The sequence below is a fragment of the Asterias rubens genome, chromosome 14, assembly GCF_902459465.1.
Source record: "Asterias rubens chromosome 14, eAstRub1.3, whole genome shotgun sequence".
In the NCBI taxonomy this organism is placed as follows: domain Eukaryota; kingdom Metazoa; phylum Echinodermata; class Asteroidea; order Forcipulatida; family Asteriidae; genus Asterias; species Asterias rubens.
In genome coordinates, this window is record NC_047075.1 from 352,145 (window position 1) to 375,540 (window position 23,396).

The 23,396-nt window shown below is 39.3% G+C and overlaps 2 protein-coding genes across 2 annotated transcripts in view; one reads left to right on the forward strand and one right to left on the reverse strand.

Annotated features, from left to right (window-relative positions):
• Nucleotides 1-1,190: 1,190 nt before the first annotated feature.
• Nucleotides 1,191-5,658, reverse strand: LOC117299485 (transmembrane emp24 domain-containing protein 5-like). Its single transcript, XM_033783027.1, has 5 exons — nucleotides 5,392-5,658; nucleotides 4,393-4,490; nucleotides 3,208-3,277; nucleotides 2,810-2,938; nucleotides 1,191-1,912 (listed from the first exon to the last, which is right to left on the reverse strand). Exons 1-5 carry the CDS (start codon nucleotides 5,563-5,565, stop codon nucleotides 1,682-1,684), a joined length of 702 nt encoding a protein of 233 aa, XP_033638918.1. The 5' UTR covers nucleotides 5,566-5,658; the 3' UTR covers nucleotides 1,191-1,681.
• A 6,530-nt stretch (nucleotides 5,659-12,188) lies between these two features.
• The window catches only part of LOC117299530 (MAM and LDL-receptor class A domain-containing protein 1-like), a 130,940-nt gene continuing 119,732 nt past the window's right edge, over nucleotides 12,189-23,396 (forward strand). The window contains exons 1-14 of the mRNA XM_033783077.1: nucleotides 12,189-12,222; nucleotides 12,604-12,657; nucleotides 13,206-13,349; nucleotides 15,314-15,579; nucleotides 16,022-16,106; nucleotides 16,535-16,681; nucleotides 17,921-18,075; nucleotides 18,628-18,823; nucleotides 19,174-19,314; nucleotides 19,642-19,928; nucleotides 20,260-20,344; nucleotides 20,784-20,954; nucleotides 21,937-22,199; nucleotides 22,294-22,384. Coding sequence (XP_033638968.1) covers nucleotides 12,189-12,222; nucleotides 12,604-12,657; nucleotides 13,206-13,349; nucleotides 15,314-15,579; nucleotides 16,022-16,106; nucleotides 16,535-16,681; nucleotides 17,921-18,075; nucleotides 18,628-18,823; nucleotides 19,174-19,314; nucleotides 19,642-19,928; nucleotides 20,260-20,344; nucleotides 20,784-20,954; nucleotides 21,937-22,199; nucleotides 22,294-22,384 — 2,119 coding nt within the window. The remainder of the gene's footprint in view (nucleotides 12,223-12,603; nucleotides 12,658-13,205; nucleotides 13,350-15,313; nucleotides 15,580-16,021; nucleotides 16,107-16,534; nucleotides 16,682-17,920; nucleotides 18,076-18,627; nucleotides 18,824-19,173; nucleotides 19,315-19,641; nucleotides 19,929-20,259; nucleotides 20,345-20,783; nucleotides 20,955-21,936; nucleotides 22,200-22,293; nucleotides 22,385-23,396) is intronic.

Here is a 23,396-nt window from a genome sequence, read left to right on the forward strand (position 1 = left end):
TTCACAAGCTCTATTGGGAACTATCTAGAAATGTGCTGAAGTGTGCAGCATAAACCATGGTAGGCCCAGTACAGACCCCTGTGGCACAGTAGTTCAAAATAACAGGGTCTGATATCGCGGTGCCAATACATACATGTTGAGTTCTATTGTAGAGATACTATTTGCACCATGCTAGGGTTGTGTCCTCTATTAGGGATGTCAGGTGAAATTATAATGTTTTTTTCTTTGCTTTGCAATGTGGCTATAATGAAAGAACACAGTGATAGGAGTTGTTAGGTGGTAGTTTGAAGAAAATCGGTCAAGGGATTCCAAAGTTATGATTAATTTACAGGTCAAGTTCAACAAGGCCGTTGCTAATAGCAACTAACGTAAACAATAAACAAACAAATAACAATGTTATCAGGGTCCTCTCAATAGATCTTTCTTGACATGGATGTTCTTGGCATCAGTCATAGCCCCAACAAATATGCCACTCAGCAAAATCACACAACTAGACAAGTCTAGGGCCCTATTTCATAGAGCTGCTAAGCACAACAAATTTGCTTAGCATCAAATTCCTTCCACGATAAAAATAGGATTACCAACCAATTTTTCATTTGTTGCATATTGCTTGATACTGGTATACATTTGGTTGGTACTCCTGTTTTTATCAAGAAAGAAATTTCATGCTAAGCAATATTTTTTGCTAAGCAGCTCTAGGAAATTGGGACCAGATGGTTTTCAAATTCAGTTTCTTAATCTCATAATAATTAATATTGGTTTATACTAAACAGCACAAATTAAAGGCTAAGAATATGTAAAATGTCATTTAAGGCACTGGACACATTTGGTAACTACTCATTAAGTATAAATAAGCATACAACTTGGTAATGAGCAACGGACAACAGATTTTTTTTGTATCGATATGTTGGTTACACCAAGTAGGACTACTGGGCCCAATTTCATGGCTCTGCTTACCGCCAAATTCTGTGCTTACGATCGCGATTCCCCGCTTACGTGCAAGCGCCGAATTTCTGCGCTAGCCTTGTAAGCATAGAATGCCTAGTAACGTGGAGTATGCACACGCAGAAGCCCAACTTCGCTGCTAACCCGTGAAATACGCTTGCCGTAAGCACAGAATTCCCTGCTTCCGTAAGCGCCGATTCTGTGCTTACGGTAAGCAGAGCCATGATATTGGGCCCTGGTCTTTGACAATTACCAAATGTGCCCAGTGCCTTTTAAAAAACACAATAGATGAGTAAAGGAAAGTTGCTACATGTATTTGGAAGACTACTATACTAGAAGTAAGAAACCAGGTTACGATAAAAACTTTATTTTTCAACAACTCCAACGCTAAATATATCTTGTTGTAATATCAATCATTTCTTTACAGATTTACTTAAAAACCATTTGCCATTAAGGCCGAGTTATAGTCGGTCGCGTGACCATCGCGCAACCGACTATAAACCGACCTTTAGACAATGTACTGGTGCAGACCTTTCAACTACTTCAACGTGATCGAAGAGATACGTAGTCTGAAATTGATGACTTCCCAAACATGATCAGGGATAACACTGACGTGACCTGTGAATAGAAGCTCGGTTGCGAATGCGTAATGATGATGCTGGTTGTAATAAATAATTAAATAACCTGGTTTCCACTTTCCAATGTATTTAAGTATCGAATCCTTCCTTAAACATCATCATGTCTTAACTGATGTCTTTCCTTTAACACGTTCACTAAACAAACTACGGATCATTATAACTTGAATGAAAAATGTCACCATCATAACGGCCACAGTAACAACAGACCAGAAGGTTACCCTTTCATAGTTACGCTCTGCCAAATAGCGATCTCGGAACTCTACGTTTCTTAGTAGTCGCTGATGCTGTACGCACTTATGCATGTTGTCTCTTACTACATCTAAGGAGGTCTGTGATGGAAGAACAAGCATAAACATATAAGAATACAAGCAGACAATCAATCAATCAATCAATCAATAAAGAATTACAATCAATCAATCAATCAGTCAATAAGTCAATCAATAAGTAATAATAACAGATATTTCTTATATAGTGCATTTAACAACAATGAGAAAATGGTTAGTGCTCTGGTCATAAATAATAAATAAATCAATACACCATAAAACCATAAACCAATAGGTCAACTGATAAATCAATCAATATGTCATAAACCAATGTCATAAATCAACCAATCAATAAATTAATACATCATAAATCAGTCAATCTATGATTATTGAAAAAATCCAATCAATCACACATGAAAGCAAGCAAGTAAAAGCACCAAACACTTAGTCAATAAGTCAAACTGGCAAGTAATATAGTAACAAATAACCAACCAATCAGTCGGCTAATTAAAATAAATCGGCCAACTAACGACACAAGCAGGTCATCAATAAATAATATAAATCAATCGATCATGAAAATATTAAACAGCGTATAAATAAAGATTAATTTAATCACTCGAACAAGCGACAGTCAATCGATCAATCAATATTATCAGAAACAATTCAAATGAGACATTTTACGTTAACCTCTTCATGAACTGATCAACAATTGAGATTGTTCCCGTTCTTGGGTGCATTTCATCAGTCAAAACCAATACTTTTTTGGGTTGATTCGGCCATTTGTTAATCACTAGCCAATGTCTGAAACAGTTTCTGGTTACGACTGCCAAAATGCACCCCTAAATTAAAGTAACTACACCAAAGTCGGAAGGAGAAATAGTATGGTTCCTTTTTGTAAAATGAAAATCAGCATCCATTATTTATTTGATACAAGGAACTTGACCAAGATGGTAGGAGCTTTACCTGTATTTCTTCCAGTCGGACTTCAAGGAAGTCTGTTGTGGTTTCACTTCCCAAGGCTTCCACCCAAGCCGGTTTCTTCAATTCTGCCTCGTCGTCATTGTAGTCAAGGGCAAGGTCAAAATAGACCAGCTGTAACATAAAAACAAATTGAAAAATGCCTTTAAGAGCTGTTGATATTATAAAACATTGTTAGAAATGACACAAGTTTGAGAAAAAAATGTAGTTTTAGAAAATGAGGTATTTTTTTTCATAAATTAATTTTAATCTAAGAAAGGCTTCAACCATTGCAAAGTGCATTTTCATTGGGAAAATCTTAAAGACGTTGGGAAACTTTTTTGAAGGGGCACCAATGCCAAAACAAGGGCCTGACCTCTGTGCCTGATACATAGTTTACTAACCTTTTCTGACATTCTGCTGAAGGAATTATCAAAACAAAATAGGTAGTCCCCTGTTTCATGAGTTCCAAATCTGCAAGAAAAATGAAATAGCTACAGCATCAGCAAAACGAATGAATGAATGAATGAAAACCTACTTTTCTTAAATGCCAAATTATTCTTCCTTTTTCAGATGTGAATGATACAATAAAACAAATTGTTCATTATTTTTAGCATGTGAACGGAACTTAATTGTTTTTGTTTTTTATGACAATACATATTTAACATCTGGACTACTCTAACATCCTGGGGCAAGTATAATGCAGATTAAAAATCCAGTGCGTTGGCTACTTTACAAAAAGCTGAAGCACATAGCCTGGGGAGTGACCTTAAAATAAGTTGAATCTCATTAACATACAGAAACAGATGTCAAGGCAAATCAATGACTTTTCATAATGTAACAGATGTCACAACAAATTCAAATTATTATTATCAGTAATCGTGTTCAAGTGTAGATACCTTATGGAGACCAAGGACAAAACAAAAAGACTCCAAAAGGTTTATCATGATTCAGAACCGCAATGTGTCATGGGTAGGCAGAGGGGGCATTCAACGCCGCAGTGTTTGTTGTCATGCACAACACATGCGCACGTATGACCTTTCTCTCCCTATGGGTTCAACAGCGCCCTCTCTTGATATGTTGCTATTCGAGATAAGCCTTATAGAGGAATTCTAAAGACTGGGGTACTGTGCACAAGGAAATTTGTGTACAAAGTCTATGGGAAACTGCAGGGACACAAAAAAAACCATCAAGGATGAGTCAGCCTGAGAACAGAAGAGGTCCACACTGTGTAGGGATATGAAACACTTTGTGGATTAACAACTGTCCACAGTGTTTTTACAGTGCTGAAGTGTGCAGCATAAACCATGGTAGGCCCAGTACAGACCCCTGTGGCACAGTAGTTCAAAATAACAGGGTCTGATATCGCGGTGCCAATACATACATGTTGAGTTCTATTGTAGAGATACTATTTGCACCATGCTAGGGTTGTGTCCTCTATGCCAAGGTGATTCTGGAGCCGAGAGAGAAGGATGTTGTGATCAACAGTGTCAAAGGGAGCACTCAAGTATAGGATAATGTATCGAACAAAAGGAATGTTCACAGAGTGACTGCAATGTTGACAGGGCTGGGTGTGCGTGTGTACTCACGTGTAAATGCCTTCTTGTTTACGTGCTTCCGTTGCTAATGCTTTATTGGTTGGAGACCTCAAGATAAAATTTATATCCATCTCTCCTCCTTCTATTACCTGCAAATACACAGAGGTCATTCCAGGTCATCCCAGGGCAATCCAAAATATTTTAAAGAAGACCTTCAATCATTCACTGACACTTGTGACAGAGTTTAACTTAAATGAAACATACACAAAGTTCATTCTGTTCTGTGGTGGGCAGAGCGAATAAAAGCGACCATTTATTTATTGCGTGTGTAGCATGTGTAACTGTACTGTAATCCTGTGTAAACTGTTAGCCAAAGCAAAATGGGTGGAAATGTGGTGGTGACACAGTCAAAAGTAGCATGAGGGCCAGGACCGCCCACCATTCCAACCCAAATCCACGGGTCCTACTACTTGCCGTCAACTCGCCGTCAAATCACTTGCGCCGTCAACTCGCCGTCAACTCCTCCAATATACATTTAAAATCCACAAAAGAAGCATAGAACTGTAAAGTATCAGCTCAAAGAGCATTCGCGTAAGTTTTAGGTCATATTTGGGAAAAAAAATTATTTTTTTTCTCGTGAAAAAAAATTCTCGAAGCCAAAAAACTGTCGGCCGCCATCTTGCTTTTTCACAATGATTAGTCTTGGCCCAAGATGTCAATGATTGGTACTTTTTTTTTATCAACACAAAGTCGTTTTTGTGAATGAATTTGTACCGAAAACCACATGAGAAATATGTAGTTTAGCCCAGACTTAACACTTCCGTGCCCCCTTTTTATAGATTTTTCATGTAAATTTAATGAGTTGACGGCACGAAAATGAGTTGACGGCGAGTTGACGGCAAGTCTGCGAGCTGACGGCAAGTAGTAGGACCGAAATCCACAAGTTATTCATTCACGACTGTATGGAAAACCGTATGGACAATTCGCCCCGAAGAGCCTCATATAAACCAACGTATTCAACACTGAGTGGGGCGAAATTCATTTCCTTACCTGAAACTCGAAATCTAAAGTCTTCTTCTCTTTAATATGTTGATGAAAACATTCTCTTCTCCCGGCTGGTACGACGACAGTTAAATCATGCTCAATGCACAAACACCCTCTCAAGAACCCCAACAACACTATTAGTACACAGTGTCGCACAAGTACTGATGTAAAATGAATCATTTTGACGATTTTTCTTGAGCACTTTTACAAAAGTTTGTACACAACTCGACCGAGCAACAGCCGACGACGTGTTCTTAGTGTGTCACTGGTAATCGAAATTATTTACCGGTCAACGTGGCAAAATTGTTGGGTACCAGCAACGAACCAATTTTTGGTAGTGTGTGTTTTGTAAACTCCAGTTATTAGTTTCAGTCAGTCAGTTATTTGTATTGCACAATAGAGGGCGCTATGCTAAAAACGGTGACCCACAAGTGCGCAAAGTGTATGAGCAGTGATGGACCAATGATATGGCGTTATTCCTTTGGCCATTGCTTTCTGCACAAAGTACGGTCTGTGCAAAAGCAATGGGTACAGGAATATTGCCATATCCCGGATCCACAGCACGTAAATGTAACGGTCTGTCTTCTCATATACTGTACACAAGCAATGGTACAGGAATATTTCCATATCCCGGGTCCACAGCACGTAAATGTAACGGTCTGTCTTCTCATATACTGTGCACAAGCAATGGGAGCAGGAATATTGCCATATCCCGGATCCACAGCACGTAAATGTAACGGTCTGTCTTCTCATATACTGTGCACAAGCAATGGGTACAGGAATATTGCCATATCCCGGATCCACTAAGGCCCCATATTGTGCACAAGCAATGGGTACAGGAATATTGCCATATCCCGGGTCCACAGCACGAAAATGTAACGGTCTGTCTTCTCATATACTGTGCACAAGCAATGGGTACAGGAATATTGCCATATCTCGGATCCACTAAGGCCCCCATATTGTGCACAAGCAATGGGTGCAGGAATATTGCCATATCCCGGGTCCACAGCACGAAAATGTAACGGTCTGTCTTCTCATATACTGTGCACAAGCAATGGGAGCAGGAATATTGCCATATCCCGGGTCCAACCAAGGCCCATACACTGTACACAAAGCAACGGATATAGTTAGTCAATCTATGGTTTGACTAAGACAAAATCGCAACAGAAATGTGTTTTTTTGCAAGCGTCTCTTGAAACCCTCTAAAAACAACATATCCAAAAAGTAGAAAAAATTAAGCAGGGGAAATATACATAATTTACATAAATTAAAAAGTTACCGTTTTTCCCCTAAAATTCGTATGCACACCCTATAATAAGTAGAAATTTTATTTGTTTCACATAATTATTTTCTGTTCATGGGAATGGTCACTGCATTGTTTCTAAACATTGTGAATACAAAAAATTCAAGATGGCGGCCATTTTACCCGCCAAAATCGATTTAACGCTTTTATTAAAATGAATAGGATAATAATCTGAGTTAAAGGCAGTGGACACTATTGGTAATTGTCAAAGACTAGCCTTCACAGTTGGTGTATCTCAACAAATAACAAACCTGTGAAAATTTGAGCTCAATCGGTCATCGAACTTGTAAGATAATAATGAAAGAAAAAAACACCCTTGTCACACGAAGTTGTGTGCGTTTAGATGGTTGATTTCGAGACCTCAAGTTCTAAATCTGAGGTATCGAAACCAAATTCGTGGGAAAATTACTTCTTTCTCGAAAACTATGGCACTTCAGAGGGAGCCGTTTCTCAAAATGTTTTATACCATCAACCTCTCCCCATTACTCTTTACCAAGTAAGGTTTTATGCTAATAATTATTTTGAGTAATTACCAATAGTGTCCACTGCCTTTAAATAGGATAATAATCTGAGTTAAATAACCCTACGTGGATGTACATGCTTTAGACTCCGTGGTAGGTTTAAATGTCCCTTTTAAAGTCGTGTGACAGTTCTTAACAGTTTTTATCACTACAGAATCACATTTTACAAACTATACTTTTGACAATGGTATTTAAAAAAGAAACTATCAACTTGATACATTCCAAAGTATCTCTAACTTGCATGTATGCAGTGTTTTACTGGAAAAGTTGCATGACCCCCAAATAGTATAATAATACCATTTTATTTATCCCAGATGCAAAAAAGACACAGTACGATGTTTTCATACATTTGAATTGGTATGCAATAGATTTTGATGTAACACTACCTCCAATACAATCGGTTTCAAGAGTTTGTAGAACTGAAATGGCGCAAACAAAACTGTCAGTGGCTACCTGAGGCGAATTCGTACAGTTTATTCCCTTGCATTTGCAACACACTACTGAGCATTCCAAGCATCACAGTCTGTTTTGCATTTGCATCGGATCGAATCACCTTTAAATTAATAGATTGTATAGTTATCTTAGGTTATGTTAACTGGCGATAAGGGTTTTGGTGGAAAAATGGCCGCCATCTTGGACTGTTCTTGCTCATGTGTTTGGAATGTTTAGCGACCATAAAAAATTCTACTTGAATTAGGGTGTAGTTTTGGGGGAAAACGGTTATATATATTATTTAATAATATATGCAAATTATCTACCAAGTTATCATCTGTCTTTAGCTTCTTTAGGGAACCATTTGTTATCGTGGCACCCGGTGGGGGGGGGGGGGGTAGTATCTCTTTAGCACTAAGGGTATCTGGCTATATTGTGAGCATAATACTACTTTTTAGGTAATGTATGTGAAATTGGGCAAGGAGGTATTTTGGGTACGTAGTTGAAGTCATGGTTGTTGGAGAGGGAAATCAGACGTGAGATAAACGTTTCTTGATAATTATGCACGTTGCAAATTCACGTGACTAAAGATTTGCATAAAGTGAATAATTATACCAAAACGTTTACTTCACGTCCGAGATTTCTGCAAACAATACTTGAGAGCCATGACTTCAAGTACGTACCCAAAATACCACTTTGCCAAATTTCGGCAATAGTGAGTATATACTTGATGTAACTTTCAGCATTAAATAGAGCCTAGTGGATGAGCAAACCCGAATGGCTTATTCTAACGATTAAACCAATTGAACATCCACCCTGGGAGCCATGAATAATAAAGTGGCTCTCTAAACAAGCTAAAGACAGAAGAAAATAATCCCATGTTGTAGAAGTGGTACTAACTGATAAGGGAATGAAAAATTATCTCACCATTAAGCGAGATACATTATGGTTCGCCTCAGAGGCAAAACCGATATGGAAGTAACTTGGCAGTTAATTCTGATTTCTAACTCCCAAATCTGTTTACCAGACATTTTTAGCAAATTTACGAAGAGTATCAAACGTCATGACCCTCATTGGGGTTCAATGTCAGCAATTTTTTTTAAAGTTACCCACTTTTTAGTGTGTAGAACATGACCAAATTGTTATGATGACTCTTGCTTGCTATTGTTTTAACAAAACAGCGAGATGCACATTGACTCTTGATGTAAGATAGTTCATAGAGTAATGACAGCAACGACCGGCTTTGTTTAATATAAAAAGCTGTTCAAAACAGCTATACTTTTCAAAGAATGTCTCTGCTGTGCAAAAATAAGCAGGATACAATTCGCAAATTTAATATAATGTACTTGTGACGCGATATTTTGACTGATATAATCTGGTAGCATAACCATTGAGCTTAGCTACTTCTTTTGCTAAAACAAGTAGCTCTTTGATTTTTCCGGGGGGGGGGGGGGTTGGGGGACCAAAATGATGAAGTATTTCAATGTGATGTGACCTAGCTGGGGCACGTTGATAATTTTCAATATTCTGAGAATTTAGCACAAGTTAAAAAAAACATGTGTTTCGGTGTTCCAAACTGTGTTACAGGAATGTGATTTCATGTAATCAAGCTTCATTACAGGGGGCGTTCCCAGTTGGCATATCTCACAGTGGTACAAATCACTACCAACCAGATACAAGTATCTTTAGTTTTATGTGCTGAAAGTATTAAGATTATTTTTATCAAAGTTTGGTTGTACAACTCCGAGTAAAGATCAACAAAAAACGTTAGACCTAAAGAGGTAGCGGTTAGAGCCGTTTCTGCTTTCTGCTCTCGTCACAAAATCTCACGACAACATTTCTTGGCTGTTTGCCGCTTGGACGAGTTGGACTAAGCCATGGATTTGTAGTTAAAGCTGGTCTGTTAGTCGAGGTCCAATCCAACACTTTAAAGAAAGAGCTTTGACTACTGACTTCTTACTGGTCTTTAAAACCTTTCATGGTGCCGACTTCTTTGGATCGTAACATAGCGTTAAAGCATAAACCTATGGACGGATTTACGTACTGTTGATGAACTTCTCTTCATCTTACGAATTAAACTTCCAAATCAAAACTGAAAGACTAATAGATTGTATCGAAGTATTTGCACATTTTTAGATAACAAAATATATTGTGGAATTGAGTTTTGGATTTTGGAAACGAGTCGCCTTTTGTGGATGAAGCTGATTTAGTGACGTCATAATGGAGCCACTATGGCGCCGGTTCGCCGTTGGATTCACTGTGGCGTTACTGATATCTTGCAGTTGCGGTGAGTAGAATTTAAACTCAAACCGTTTAGGCTTTTAACATTTCAATTACATTAAAAAACTTAGTGCTGTTTGCAAGTTTTTGTTTAAACCACATTAAACATTACTTCACAGTAAGTAGCACCCTCAAGTAGGCCAACTAAAGAATTGCTAGCGATTATGTTTTTGTTTTGTTTATTTACAAAATGTTTCACTGTATAAAGTATAGGTCCCGATTTCCATATATACTCGTTCAGACAATTTGCTGAAATATTTCTCTGCTAAGCAAATCTAAGCAGGAAGCAATATCACAAAGCTACATGTCGTGTGGCATTTTGGCTTGGAATTCTAAGTTTTAGTTTAGCCGATTTGTCTTTTTTTAGCTATTTTTGGTGCATAGCAGCTCTTTGAATTTTAGGTTGTGGTAAAAGCACAATAAAGTTTGTTTTGGGAGTAAAAAGAAGGTCACGAACTCAGTTGTATTAAAGGCCTATAAATTACACTAAGAGAAGGTGGTTTGCCCGCTGGTGTTCCTGGCAGTGGCTGCTGAATATTATGCCAGGGGCACTTTGTAACAAAAGGTGTTACATATGAGTCTCATAATTTCAAAGAAACTTCAAATACCCATACCGCAAAGCAAAGAGTTGACCCCATTATCAAAGACCAAAGCTTCAACAATACATTTTTAAAGAAGAAAAACTGTCAAAAAGCTCATTAAAAACGTTAACATTGCTTTCTCAGTTTACCATAAAGAGAGAGAAAACTTTTAACCGTACGGTTTCCATTAGGCCCTTTCAAGACAGACATTATGCGAATATTAGGCCTAAGGTTTTTCTCTCGCAAAATAGCTGCTCGCAGTAGACCCCATTTTCCACCAAACTTATGTAATAATTTCCATCTTTATGTAAAGGGAATAAGCCTAAAGTGATTTGTGATTATAGCGAGCCATAAATACAACCTTTGAACGTGAAACATCTTAATCCATTTTATCAACAAATAATGATTTCAATCTTATCTAAGTCTAGGTCAGTTGTGATAAGACACCAAAAAAGGAAAAGAGACCGTACGTCCAGCCAAACTTTATTAACGATAAAAAAATCTGATTGATTTGCAATCTGTTTAAAATAGTTAAGTATTTTTTTAAACGAGACCATACAAGCAAAGGCGAATCTTTGGCACACATTGCAGAATACCCCGCACCCCCGAAGTACCTTCGTTTTTTTTCGTTTGTTTTTCTTTCTTTTTTCTTTTTTTCTTTTTTGGGGGGGGAGGTGTTTTCTTTAATGGATTATTTTTATTCTTATGAAAATGTGTACATGGCCTTGAAGCGGTGGACACTATTGGTAATTACTCAAAATAATTATAAGCATTATACTAATAATAATAATGAAAACTTATAAAGCGCACAAATCCACAGAAGTGCTCATGGCGCTAAAACACAAACAATAGCATTAATTACTATACAATAACTACAACACAAATTGAAATGTAAACCTAAGTTGAGAGAAATCTAGAACATGTGGTATATAATACAATAATACAAATGCAATTATTAAAGAAAAAACATCTTAAAAGGTAAAAAAAATAGCAATAATTAAAACCTTTCTTGGTGACGAGTAATGGGGAGAGGTTGATAGTATAAAACATTGTGAGAAACGGCCCACTCTGATGTGCCATAGTTTTCGAGAAAGAAGTAATTTTCCACGAATTTGATTTCGAGACCTCATATCAAGAACTTGAGGTCTCGAAATCAACCATCCATACGCAAACAACTTCGTATGACAAGGGTGTTTTTTCTTTCATTTAATATAAGTTTGATGACCGATTGAGCTAAAATTTTCACAGGTTTGTTATTTTATGCATATGTTGAGATACACCAACTGTGAAGGCTAGTCTATGAAAATATTATTACACCCCAAAAAAGTCCCCGGCGGCCCTGCGCACCCTCCCCCTTCCCCCGCCCCTCCCTCTACCACGGATCGTGTATCATTGCATTGCCCGTCGTGTTTCGAAAAAGCCCATACTCTCTTCTTGCCACTTGGGGGCGCTGTGCAAAATCTGGGACTCTTTTTGCGTGCTTTTTTAAATCGGTGTCAAAAAAAGTGAAGAAATTACACATTTTGTGTTTGAATTATCTCGTCAAATTGCTATCAAATGACATGAACATCAAAGCTAGTCATTTAACATAGATTACTAAAGGTAAGGCGAAGTTTAATGTGGTTTTAAATACATGTTGAGCGTTGCATTTTGACTGACAGGCATTGCATTTATTTTGTTCACTTCATGAAGTTCATGGATGATGGAGGATCAGAGAAGAGTAAGGAGAGTTGTCGGGTTGTGTTAACACGTTACCGTAACCGAAGACTAAATAGAGTGATAACTTTCCGTATGGCGCCACCACTTTTTCACTCATTTTTACAAAAAGGAATATATCAATCAGGTAAATTAGATACTTAATAATTCTATTTCGAATGAAATAGTGGTGGCGCCATACAGAAACTTTTCCATATCCTATTGTTCTTCTATCTACTAAAATACTATGTAGTATGTAGGGGAGTGCTACATTACGTTTACTCTTCAAAGCCAAAGTCCCACAACCTTTGCTTTAGAATTAGATCATTCATCATCGAGCTAGCCTGTATCTGTTTTGTATTTTGTATTTATATTTTATTTATTTGTCGGTTTCTTTCTTTCCCAGTTCATCATGGAAATTGTCAAGGTTCAATCACTGTGGTACCTCCGGTTTCAAGCCGTAAGTATTGTTGGTCGGTAAACTAATAAGAGTACAACTGTGAGTGTGAAGTGAAGTTTTTGAAGACCTCATTCTAGTTCTAGAAGTAGTACAGATGGAAATAGGTTAATGATAGTTTTTTGTTGGGAGTGTATTTAAAAAATATATTTTGTGATAAAACATGAGGAAAACTTACTGGGCAAATTTTACATAATTTCGGTTGAACAAATAAAAATTGACTAGAGCAGGACTTGAACATGCAACCTTAGACATAATCACTGAATAATTTCAATAGTTTACTCTACAGACATTGGGCCCATGCTCCAATGGATAGCTCCAGAGCCTAAGGTTCCGTAAGTAAATATCCAAAAGTTCTTAACTGGCACCCCGAACAAAGATATTAATAATAACACAAAATAGGGACACCGCCAACATAGGCTAGATAGCTCAAGTGGTAGAGTGCCGGCACAATAATCTGGAGGTCATTGGTTCCAATCCCACTCTAGTCAATTCTTTGTTCAACCCTAAAAATAAAACTGATATTTGTATTGGCCGTTTTTCAAATTCAGAGCCGACCGATTGGAATTGTGACTTTGAGCTCGATCTCTGTACGTACACCCAAGCTCTAGATGACAACTTTGATTGGACTAGGGACTTTGGTGGGACAGCTTCAACCAATACTGGACCCAGTGTGGACCACACAAAGGGAGATGGTAAGAGAAAGGTTTAGAAACTCAAACGTGTTATCACACCAAGCATGGAAAAATATAGCGCTTCTGCGTCCCATACCCAACAAGGCCGAAAAATTTACGAATTTATCTTCCAGCCTCATTAAGTCAATGAGGTTAGGTTATAAATGTTTTTGTTTTTAATTTTCCACGCGCAAAGTTTAGAATTTAATTTTTGCATTGACTGTATGCTGAGCTTGACGCATTGACACACTCACAATACACAGAGTGCAATATAAACACTAGGAGAAGGTTATGGCTTAATATCACACTCCGGTTGGAGCATCTGATTGGAGGATTAACGCGTACTGAAAAGGCTCCTTGCATAATGATGTCAAAATCTCAAAGAAATAGAACCAGGAGAGTGCTGAGCTCAACCAACCCGTGTGTCGTGCGTGGACGCGGCTTACCGCACTACGTGACACCCATGTTTGGCTAAATTATCATCAGATGACTCGCACATAGACCGTTTCTACGTGTTATCATTGCCCTCTCATCTGATAAAGTAGTTGCTACGAAAGCTCATTGTCACAGAAAAATGCAAATGCTTGGAGGTTTATGAATATTCATTCCTTTCCTTCAGAGATATTGCCTAAATTTATTCAAGTTCTTTTTAACTTTGTGTAAATATTCATGAAGGGCTTGGTGCCAGGACCCAATTGGCCATGGTTGTTTGGGGTCAATATTAATTATTTAGTATGCACACTTTTGACCCAGAGGGGATACCCCAACATGAGGAGCAGTGAACCTCAAGTTTAACCTTTCAGCTTATTTGCATAATCTTGGGGGTAAGTGTATCATAACAAAGGATCAGGGTGTCGGCTCATAGATTGTAGATAGTAGTGTGTGTGTGAAGTATATGAGACAGGATAGTGGGAAGAATTCAGTTGAGTCTCCAGTGGTGAAGAGTACATGCCATTTTGTTCTGCTGCTCTGCTGTTCTGCTGCTATTTGTACAGATATAGGTACAAGCTGTTCCTTAAAACCCATAATATTAAGGGAACATTTTCTGCGAGCCAGATTATATTTTGCAGCCAGATTAAATTTATGCCAGCTGAGTGCGGAGGGTTTGATTTATCCACCCAATATTTAACTTTGGCAACAAGGGAGACAAGTTGGACGACCCGATCAACAACCATGGCCTTTATGGGAGTGTGAAGGGCGGGCGCAAGAAGGCGCACCCAAGTGTAACTTTCAGCTGTGTTATATGAGCATCCCACCCCTGCATGGAGTGGAAGTGAGACGACGTGAGTCAGATTTGTACGACGAGGGGGAACGTACGCCCACCATCGTGAGAGAGGATTCGCTGGATGGGCAAGTTTCGAGTATACAGCAGAGAGTGAACTGTGAACAATAGTAATAATTCCCCTCGGCCAAGTAATTTATTGCGAGTAAAGTGGGCGTCCCAAGGTGTGGGGACAGACGACAAAAGGAAGTCAATGAGGAGACATTTTTGGGAAGTGACAAGCGAGATATTTTGAAGAACGGTGGTGGGGGATATTCATCCTCAGTTGGGAATTTATTTAACGCATTTAAGTTTGTATTGAGAATACTACTGTGGAAACAAGGTGCTTTTTTTTTCTTTAATTGTACAGCCTAAGTGGGGCTTAAGATAATCGTGGGGTTTTACTCGAGCTCGAAGGAGATTTGGGGGTTGTAATTAGTAAATACGCAAGTGTGTATAGATTGATTGGTGCGGGAGTTGATTTGTTTTATAATAAAGTATAGTACCAATGCAAGAAATTGTCTTTCACGTATTATTTATTGTAGTTTGAATTCGGGAGGCGGATCGGTTACCCTTTGTTCTGACACTCATGCAGTTTCTTATGTAATTATTTAAATCTTTAAGTACTACCACTACCTTCTTTGTCCTCTCAATGATGAAATTCCAAGCCTGAAATTTACAATGTCAACCTCATTCTCATTTATCTCATCCCCTTACATTACAGCTACTGGTTTCTACATGTACATTGAGACTTCAAGCCCTCGTGTTCAGGACGAGGTTGCACGCCTTGAGAGCGGTCTTATACCCAACCCTAACAACCAGATGTGTGTGACGTTCTGGTATCACATGTTTGGAGACCATGTTCAAGATCTTAATATTTATACCAAGACGTTGAATGGACTCGGAACTGCTAAGTGGACGAGGTCTGGAACTAAGCTTGACCAGTGGTACCAAGGAGATTTTAGTGTCGTCCCTACCGCTGACTTTCAGGTGAAGATTGATATTTATTGACCCATAAGGCCGTGTCACACGAGGCATTGTAGAGGTAACCAGTTCCAGGTAATCTCAGAGAAGAGAAGCCATTCATGTTTGAATGATCACATCTTATTCTTGGGGATCGTGTTTGAAATATTACTCATGTGCTTCCAAGGTGGTCCTGTAGCAAAGAAAAGCGCAAGCCTGAGGAATCCTGGAAACGGGGGTGCTTGTTATGTGAACCTCCAAAACTGGGAGTTAACCATGATAAGTGTTCTGGGTTCTTAACGTCCTCTACCTTTCCATGGCCAGGTCTCAGATCTACACTCTGCTGATCTGAAACTAGAGCTTGAGTCCAGTGCTCTTATCCGCTCGACCACAAATGACAAAAATTAAAACTTGAAATATTGAAGTTTATAACAGCCCTATATGTTTTTTACTTGTTTTTTTTTCTCAGGTTGTGTTCGAGGGAGTCGTCGGTTCTACGTACCTGTCAGATATCGCTATTGATGACATCACAGTAACCAATGACGATTGTCCTGGTAGGTTGCATTCAATACTTTGTTTAGATTCGCACTTGATTGGGAAAAATGTAAGTCTGTATTTAGACCTTGCAGAGGGCGCCACAGCAAAAGCACAGGGAACCACGACAATATCTGTGGGTGTCGTTCATGCGGTGAGCAATTGACTCGGGTGCCCTTCCGACGGTGAGAGACATGCGTCCCACCACCACCAATCATCTCTAAAATGATGAGGATATTTGTTACTCGCACCTTGTAAAATACTGCACCTTCACGACCACACTACATGAGCACCCCTATACCACACCTTGGACAAGCAGTTAGCTTTCTAGGTGGTTATTCATCAAGCATCAAGCCATCGCTAATTTAGGCCTGCAATCCTGTATAAATTTTTGTCTAAAATGTCATTATTAATAACTGGTACAATTCATTTCTGTTTTTGTGAACAGCGAGAGACTTTTGTGAGTTCCAGGATTCAGGCATCTGTAACTTCGTCCAGGATGGCACGGATGATTTTGATTGGGTGCAGAACAGTGGATCAACAACATCAGCAAATACTGGACCCTCAGTTGATGTGTCGTATGGGACTGATTTTGGTAAGGGGCTATTGCAGCTGTCAACGCTCACTGATTCAATATAAACCACAAGGGAAACTGACTGGGTAAATTTTGAAAGGATTTTTGGGGTTGAACAAAGAATTGACTAGAGTGGGATTCGAACCAACGACCTCCGGCAAGTTAATTCGGAGGTCGTTGGTTCGAATCCCACTCTAGTCAATTCTTTGTTCAACCCCCATAATCCTCTCACTGATTCTGCAGAAAGTTCCCTGATGTGTAAACCAATCTTTCCATGTTCTGAAAAATCAAGTATTTTCCTACATTTTTGTAAAGGACCCCTGCATACAATTCCTGTTGCAAGACCGCATAAGACTGTACATGTGTGTACCGTACTTGATGATCACTATGTCAAACACCTAGGCTATATCCCAGCCAAAATGCTTGGGCCACCCATTCCTAACGTTAAATAAAACAATTCCCTGTCCACTCCCTGTTGCCTGTCAATGTTGACTGTAACGCAGAAGAAGATTGGCAATTGGAACCAACATTGAAAGGGGGTAGGGGGGTTAACGAGATATGGCCGGGATTATAGGTCCAAATTGGGGATACAATTTGGCTATGGCTGGGTTAACACTTGAACATGCATTGAGCCATAGGATGCCCCTAGTTACAGCAATAGCCGTAGCAGCAGCTACCAATTCGGACACAGGTTTTTTCTTCTTTTCTCACAAAAATAATAAACCACATAGGAAACTGACTGGGGAAGTTGATATAGTTTGGGTTTAAACACAGACAAAATGACTGGAATGGGACTTGAACCAAAGACTTCCGAATTAATGCACCCACCCTCTACTGACTGTTGGCGGTCAATATATTTGTTTTCCCCTTTAAAGGGAAGGTACATGTTTGGTAATTGCTCAAAACAAATACTAACTTAAAAACTGACTTGGTAACGAACACTGGAGAGCTGTTGATAGTATAAAACATTGTGGGAAACGACTCCCTCTGAAGTAACGTAGTTTTTGAGAAAGAGGTAATTTCGCACTAACTAGCTAGAAGTCTTTTATTCCTATCTGAAAGCACACAAATTCGTCCAACAAGGGTGTTAATTTTCTCGCAACTTCGATGACCAACTGAGCCCAAATTTTCACGGGCTTGTTATTTTATGCTTACGGGATACACCAAATTAGAACACTGGTCTTTGACAATTACCAAACGTGTACAGTGCCTTTAAGACATGGCCTAACAATAATTGGCTTTCTCTACTTTTTCCCGAAGGCAATTACATGTACATTGAAGCATCTGGACAGTCCGTAGGGTCAGTTGCTAGACTAATGACCTCTTCAGTGACCCCTAGTCCAGGCATTAGTAGCTACTGTTGGTTCTTCCAGTATCACATGTATGGAGATCAGATGGGAACGTTGAATGTTAAGGTAAGTTTGGTCAGTCCATAGGGTCAGTTGCTAGACTATTGACCTCTACAGTGACCCCTGGTCCAGGCATTAGTAGCTACTGTTGGTTACTCCAATATCACATGTATGGAGATCAGATGGGAACGTTGAATGTTAAGGCAAGTCTGCTGACGAGGGCTAAGTTTCATGTAGAGATGCTTAAGCAAACAATAGTGCCAGACATTTTTGGTGAGCAGAAGAAAGCAGGATACTAATCACAACAATGTGAACTTTGGCTGATAAACCTATTACTGTTAAGCAATACTTTGCTGTGCTTAGCAAGTTTTTTTCTTGACAGGCTTTATGAATATTGAGGCCTGGGCCCAATTGAATGCAGTTTACTGGCTCAAGGCTAAAACACTGGCCTTAGGCTGGCAGTCCATGACCCCTGAGTGCACAAGAGTAAACATAAAACTCAGACATGTTCCATCTGCTGTGCCTCCAAACTAGCTTGTCAACTTCCAGTACCTTAAAAATCGACTCTCCAACTGTATTATATAAGTATGTAAAATGTCTGAACTGATTTGATTTCAGATTGCAAGCACTTCATCCCAGGCAGTCCTTTGGACTCGTAGTGGTAACCTAGGCAACCTATGGTCAGTGGGTTATGCCAGTGTGACTTCATTGGTGCCGTATCAGCTGGTGTTTGAAGGCATAGTGGGGACCGGGGAACGCGGTGATATCGCTATTGATGATGTTGGTTTTACATTAGGAAGATGTTCTTATCAAGGTATGTAACCAGTAGAATTGCGCTTAAATCTTTCAAACTTAAATAAAGGTTGGCTTAGTCTATTGATTAAAAGTATTGGTTAAAGACAACTTGTGCAAGACAACTTGTTGCATGGTGTGGCAGAAACAGTTAAGAGCACCAGACTCAAGCTCTGCTGTTTGAGCAGAGTGTGGGTTTGAGTTTTGGTCGTCGCAACTTGGTTCTACAAAATAGCAGAACATGTTATTTCACGAAAGAAAGCCGACACAATTTCGTATTGATCATTATACTCTACTTTTTAAACATCTTTCATCTTCTTTTCATATAACAAAGACTTTTATAGCCCAATTCAACTGAATATTGTTTTCCAGAGAGTTGTGATTTCGAGTCGGGAACCTGTCTGTGGACAAATGACATCACAGGTGATGTATTTGATTGGCTGCGTCTGAGTGGAACGACTGCAAGCACATACACTGGACCCATTGTCGATCATACAACACTCAGTCAAAGCGGTAAGTAAAGTTACATCTCTACCCGACACTAGAGTGCGGTATTCACAATCCATCACAATCCGTTGTGGTAACACTATGTTTATATCTTCTTGAAAGGTAGATTATGATCTTTTGAGAACTTTTCTGGATTTATATTTACTATCCGTGGAGTAGATTTTTCAGTAGTAGAATATATAGCTAGACAAAAATCTACCTAGCAAGTAGATGCACACATGGTGTTACCGCAAACCAAATAAACATTGATAGCTCACCATGCAATGCCTCAAATCCCATATAAAGAAATGAATCAAATTGTTTTTGCTTCTATATGTATGTATCCCCGTCTAGGTTTTTACATGTACACAGAAACTAGCTCTCCTAGAGTAGTCGGAGAGAGCGCCATCTTCCGGAGCCCAGAGATTGTTCCTAGCGTCGGTGACGGTCCAATCTGCCTTACCTTCTGGTATCACATGTTTGGTACCGATATCGGTGAGCTTAGTGTTTCTGTGGTAACAGAGCCATCTACAGCCAATGAAGCAGTCACGTTGAGATGGCTGGTAAGCGGGCAGAAGAGTACCGATGAATATGACTGGCTGAGTGGGCAGTTTGAGGTGTCTGAGACTCTACCTTTTCAGGTTTGTTGATTATTTAGTAAACTTTCAAAAAAGGTAATCCAACAAGAATCTCAAACAAGATTCCTTGTGAGTTGGACAATGTTTTCTCAAGAAATATACTTATCTTTGATTTTGACTTGATTTTATATTCTTCACCCTAATTCTCTTTCTTACAATTACACAGATGAGAAAACTAGACTAGAAATGTTGTTAGTTATTTCCTTCTTGGATGTTCAGACCATGGGGTGGAATGGTCTGAAGGCGCCTTATTCACAGTATCTCCTTACTCTGACGAGCAGTCTGTCTGTGGTTACATCGTGCCTCAACAGATATTTGATTTGATTTGTTACAGGTTACCTTTGAAGGTATTGTTGGGATAACATATCTCGGAGACATCGCTATTGATGATATTGAACTCATCAGTGGAACCTGTACTAGTAAGTCACTTTAATATGACTGTTAATTATGAGTTTATCACAGTTATCCATAACCTTGTGGCGTGTAAAGGCCGAGCAGTTAAGAGAACCAGACTTGGTTTGATTTCATAGAGATACGCTTAAGCTTAAAACTCTGCTCACCAGAATAAGCTTACCAGCCCAAGTACATGTACCATGACCCTTGTCCCCTGTGCTAACTTTTTGCTTAGCAACAATTTTGTAGGCAAAATTGACTGCTTATCAGCAGCGCTATAAAATTGGGCCCATGTGTTTTTAATTCATAGAGTATTGGTAGCAGAGACATTCTCTGCACTGTCAGATTTCGCTCACTAAAAACATGAAAAATGTCCACCTAATTATACCATTGACACGTTTTTAAATTGATAAGTTTTTCTTCTTTTATTTATAAAATTTCTTGAAATTTCTGTTGCCATTTTAGCACAACCGAGTGCAGCAGATCCTTTCCTCTATGTCAACAACTGCACATGTGACTTTGAATCCCTCTTGTGTTCATGGACTCAAGATACAGCGGATGTATTTGATTGGACGTTAACAACAACCTCCACTCCCTCAGCGGGGACTGGACCAACATCAGAACACAACGCTGCTGGTAAGTATTGTTTACCTCGTTGAATATCACCATAGCAACTGCACAAGAAGACCTCCTGCATAGGCAACCAATGTAGAAGTCGACCAATGGAAACGTGTACGTGTGTACACTCCACGCACAGTGCTTTGCCAATGATAGGTGTTCATTTGACTCAGTGAGTGCGCTATGTGCAAGGGTCTGTAGGAAAATGAAGTAAATGTTTGCACCTAACAAGCTTTGCAAAATCCCCTCCCTTTACACTTTTTGTCAGTATCTCAATTGTCTGCTACAGTTATGGCTATGACTGTTGCTAAGCATGTCCTATAACTTGATGCATGATGACACGACCATCTAGCCATTGCCGTAGCTGTAGCCGCTAATTCGGATTCAGCCTTAATACGCCATCATTTAGACCACTTAGTTGATGACAAATTGATTGTTTTACTGAGTCGTTACTAAGCCTGTTTTCTACTCGTAGTTGATGACAAATTGATTGTTTTACTGAGTCGTTACTAAGCCTGTTTTGTACTCGTAGTTGATGACAAATTTATTGTTTTACTGAGTCGTTTCTAAGCCTGTTTTCTACTCGTAGTTGATGACAAATTGATTGTTTTACTGAGTCGTTACTAAGCCTGTTTTCTACTCGTAGTTGATGACAAATTTATTGTTTTACTGAGTCGTTTCTAAGCCTGTTTTCTACTCGTAGTTGATGACAAATTTATTGTTTTACTGAGTCGTTTCTAAGCCTGTTTTCTACTCGTAGTTGATGACAAATTGATTGTTTTACTGAGTCGTTACTAAGCCTGTTTTCTACTCGTAGTTGATGACAAATGGGTTGTTTTACTGAGTCGTTACTAAGCCTGTTTTCTACTCGTAGTTGATGACAAATTGATTGTTTTACTGAGTTGTTACTAAGCCTGTTTTTGTTTTACTGAGTTGTTACTAAGCCTGTTTTGTACTCATAGTTGATGACAAATTTATTGTTGTACTGAATTTCTACTAGGTGGTTACTATGCCTTTATTGAAGCCTCATCTCCACAAGTAGTTGGCGACGCTGCTAGTCTCATCTCCAGTGACCTTTACCCTACAACCCCTGGGTCAGCCTGTATTGAGTTCTGGTATCACATGTTCGGAGGTGGAGTTGGTTCATTGAATCTCTATACATCGGTATCTAATGTACGGACACCGGTGTGGAGTTTAGCTGGTTCCCAGGAAGATGCATGGAAGGTTGCTAGGGTAACCATTGCATCACCGGTTCAATTCAAGGTAAATTATCGAGTTACATCTCTCAAAGGATGAGACATTTCTGACTTTTATTGAAATGAAACTAAATGAAAGTTGTCTTCCTTTTCACTTTCAGGTTATTCTGGAAGCTGTCGTCGGCACCACCTATCAAAGTGATATATCAGTAGATGATATACTCTATACTTCTGGCTCTTGCCCACCAATCAGTAAGTGAAATGCTTCTCAGATTGAAATGTTTTTGAATCCCTCCCTCTAAAACCACATTTTTTAGAAAGGAATCATTTCTCAAAATGTTATACATCATCAACAGCTGCAGTGCTTCTAACCAAGTCCATTTTATTTCATTAATTTTTGTAGGAGTTACTTGAGACAGGCCTTGAACTTTACTTGAGGCAGGCCTTGAACTTTACTTGAGGCAGGCCTTGAACTTTACTTGAGGCAGGCCTTGAACTTTACTTGAGGCAGGCCTTGAACTTTACTTGAGGCAGGCCTTGAACTTTACTTGAGGCAGGCCTTGAACTTTGCTTGAGGCAGGCCTTGAACTTTGCTTGAGGCAGGCCTTGAACTTTACTTGAGGCAGGCCTTGAACTTTACTTGAGGCAGGCCTTGAACTTTACTTGAGGCAGGCCTTGAACTTTACTTGAGGCAAGCCTTGAACTTTACTTGAGGCAGGCCTTGAACATTACTTGAGGCAGGCCTTGAACTTTACTTGAGGCAAGCCTTGAACTTTACTTGATGCAGGCCTTGAACTTTGCTTGAGGCAGGCCTTGAACTTTGCTTGAGGCAGGCCTTGAACTTTGCTTGAGGCAGGCCTTGAACTTTGCTTGAGGCAGGCCTTGAACTTTGCTTGAGGCAGGCCTTGAACTTTGCTTGAGGCAGGCCTTGAACTTTACTTGAGGCAGGCCTTGAACTTTACTTGAGGCAGGCCTTGAACTTTGCTTGAGGCAGGCCTTGAACTTTACTTGAGGCAGGCCTTGAACTTTACTTGAGGCAGGCCTTGAACTTTACTTGAGGCAGGCCTTGAACTTTACTTGAGGCAGGCCTTGAACTTTACTTGAGGCAGGCCTTGAACTTTACTTGAGGCAGGCCTTGAACTTTACTTGAGGCAGGCCTTGAACTTTACTTGAGGCAGGCCTTGAACTTTACTTGAGGCAGGCCTTGAACTTTACTTGAGGCAGGCCTTGAACTTTACTTGAGGCAGGCATTGAACTTTACTTG

Excerpts from the sequence above, each read along its gene's own strand:
- LOC117299485 (XM_033783027.1), bottom strand. The coding sequence starts at position 5,565 with ATGATTCATTTTACATCAGTACTTGTGCGACACTGTGTACTAATAGTG. Across the intron at positions 4,491-5,391 it reads CTTTAGATTTCGAGTTTCAG|GTAATAGAAGGAGGAGAGAT; the intron begins GTAAGGAAATGA and ends GTGTATTTGCAG. Across the intron at positions 1,913-2,809 it reads TCCGACTGGAAGAAATACAG|ACCTCCTTAGATGTAGTAAG; the intron begins GTAAAGCTCCTA and ends CTTCCATCACAG.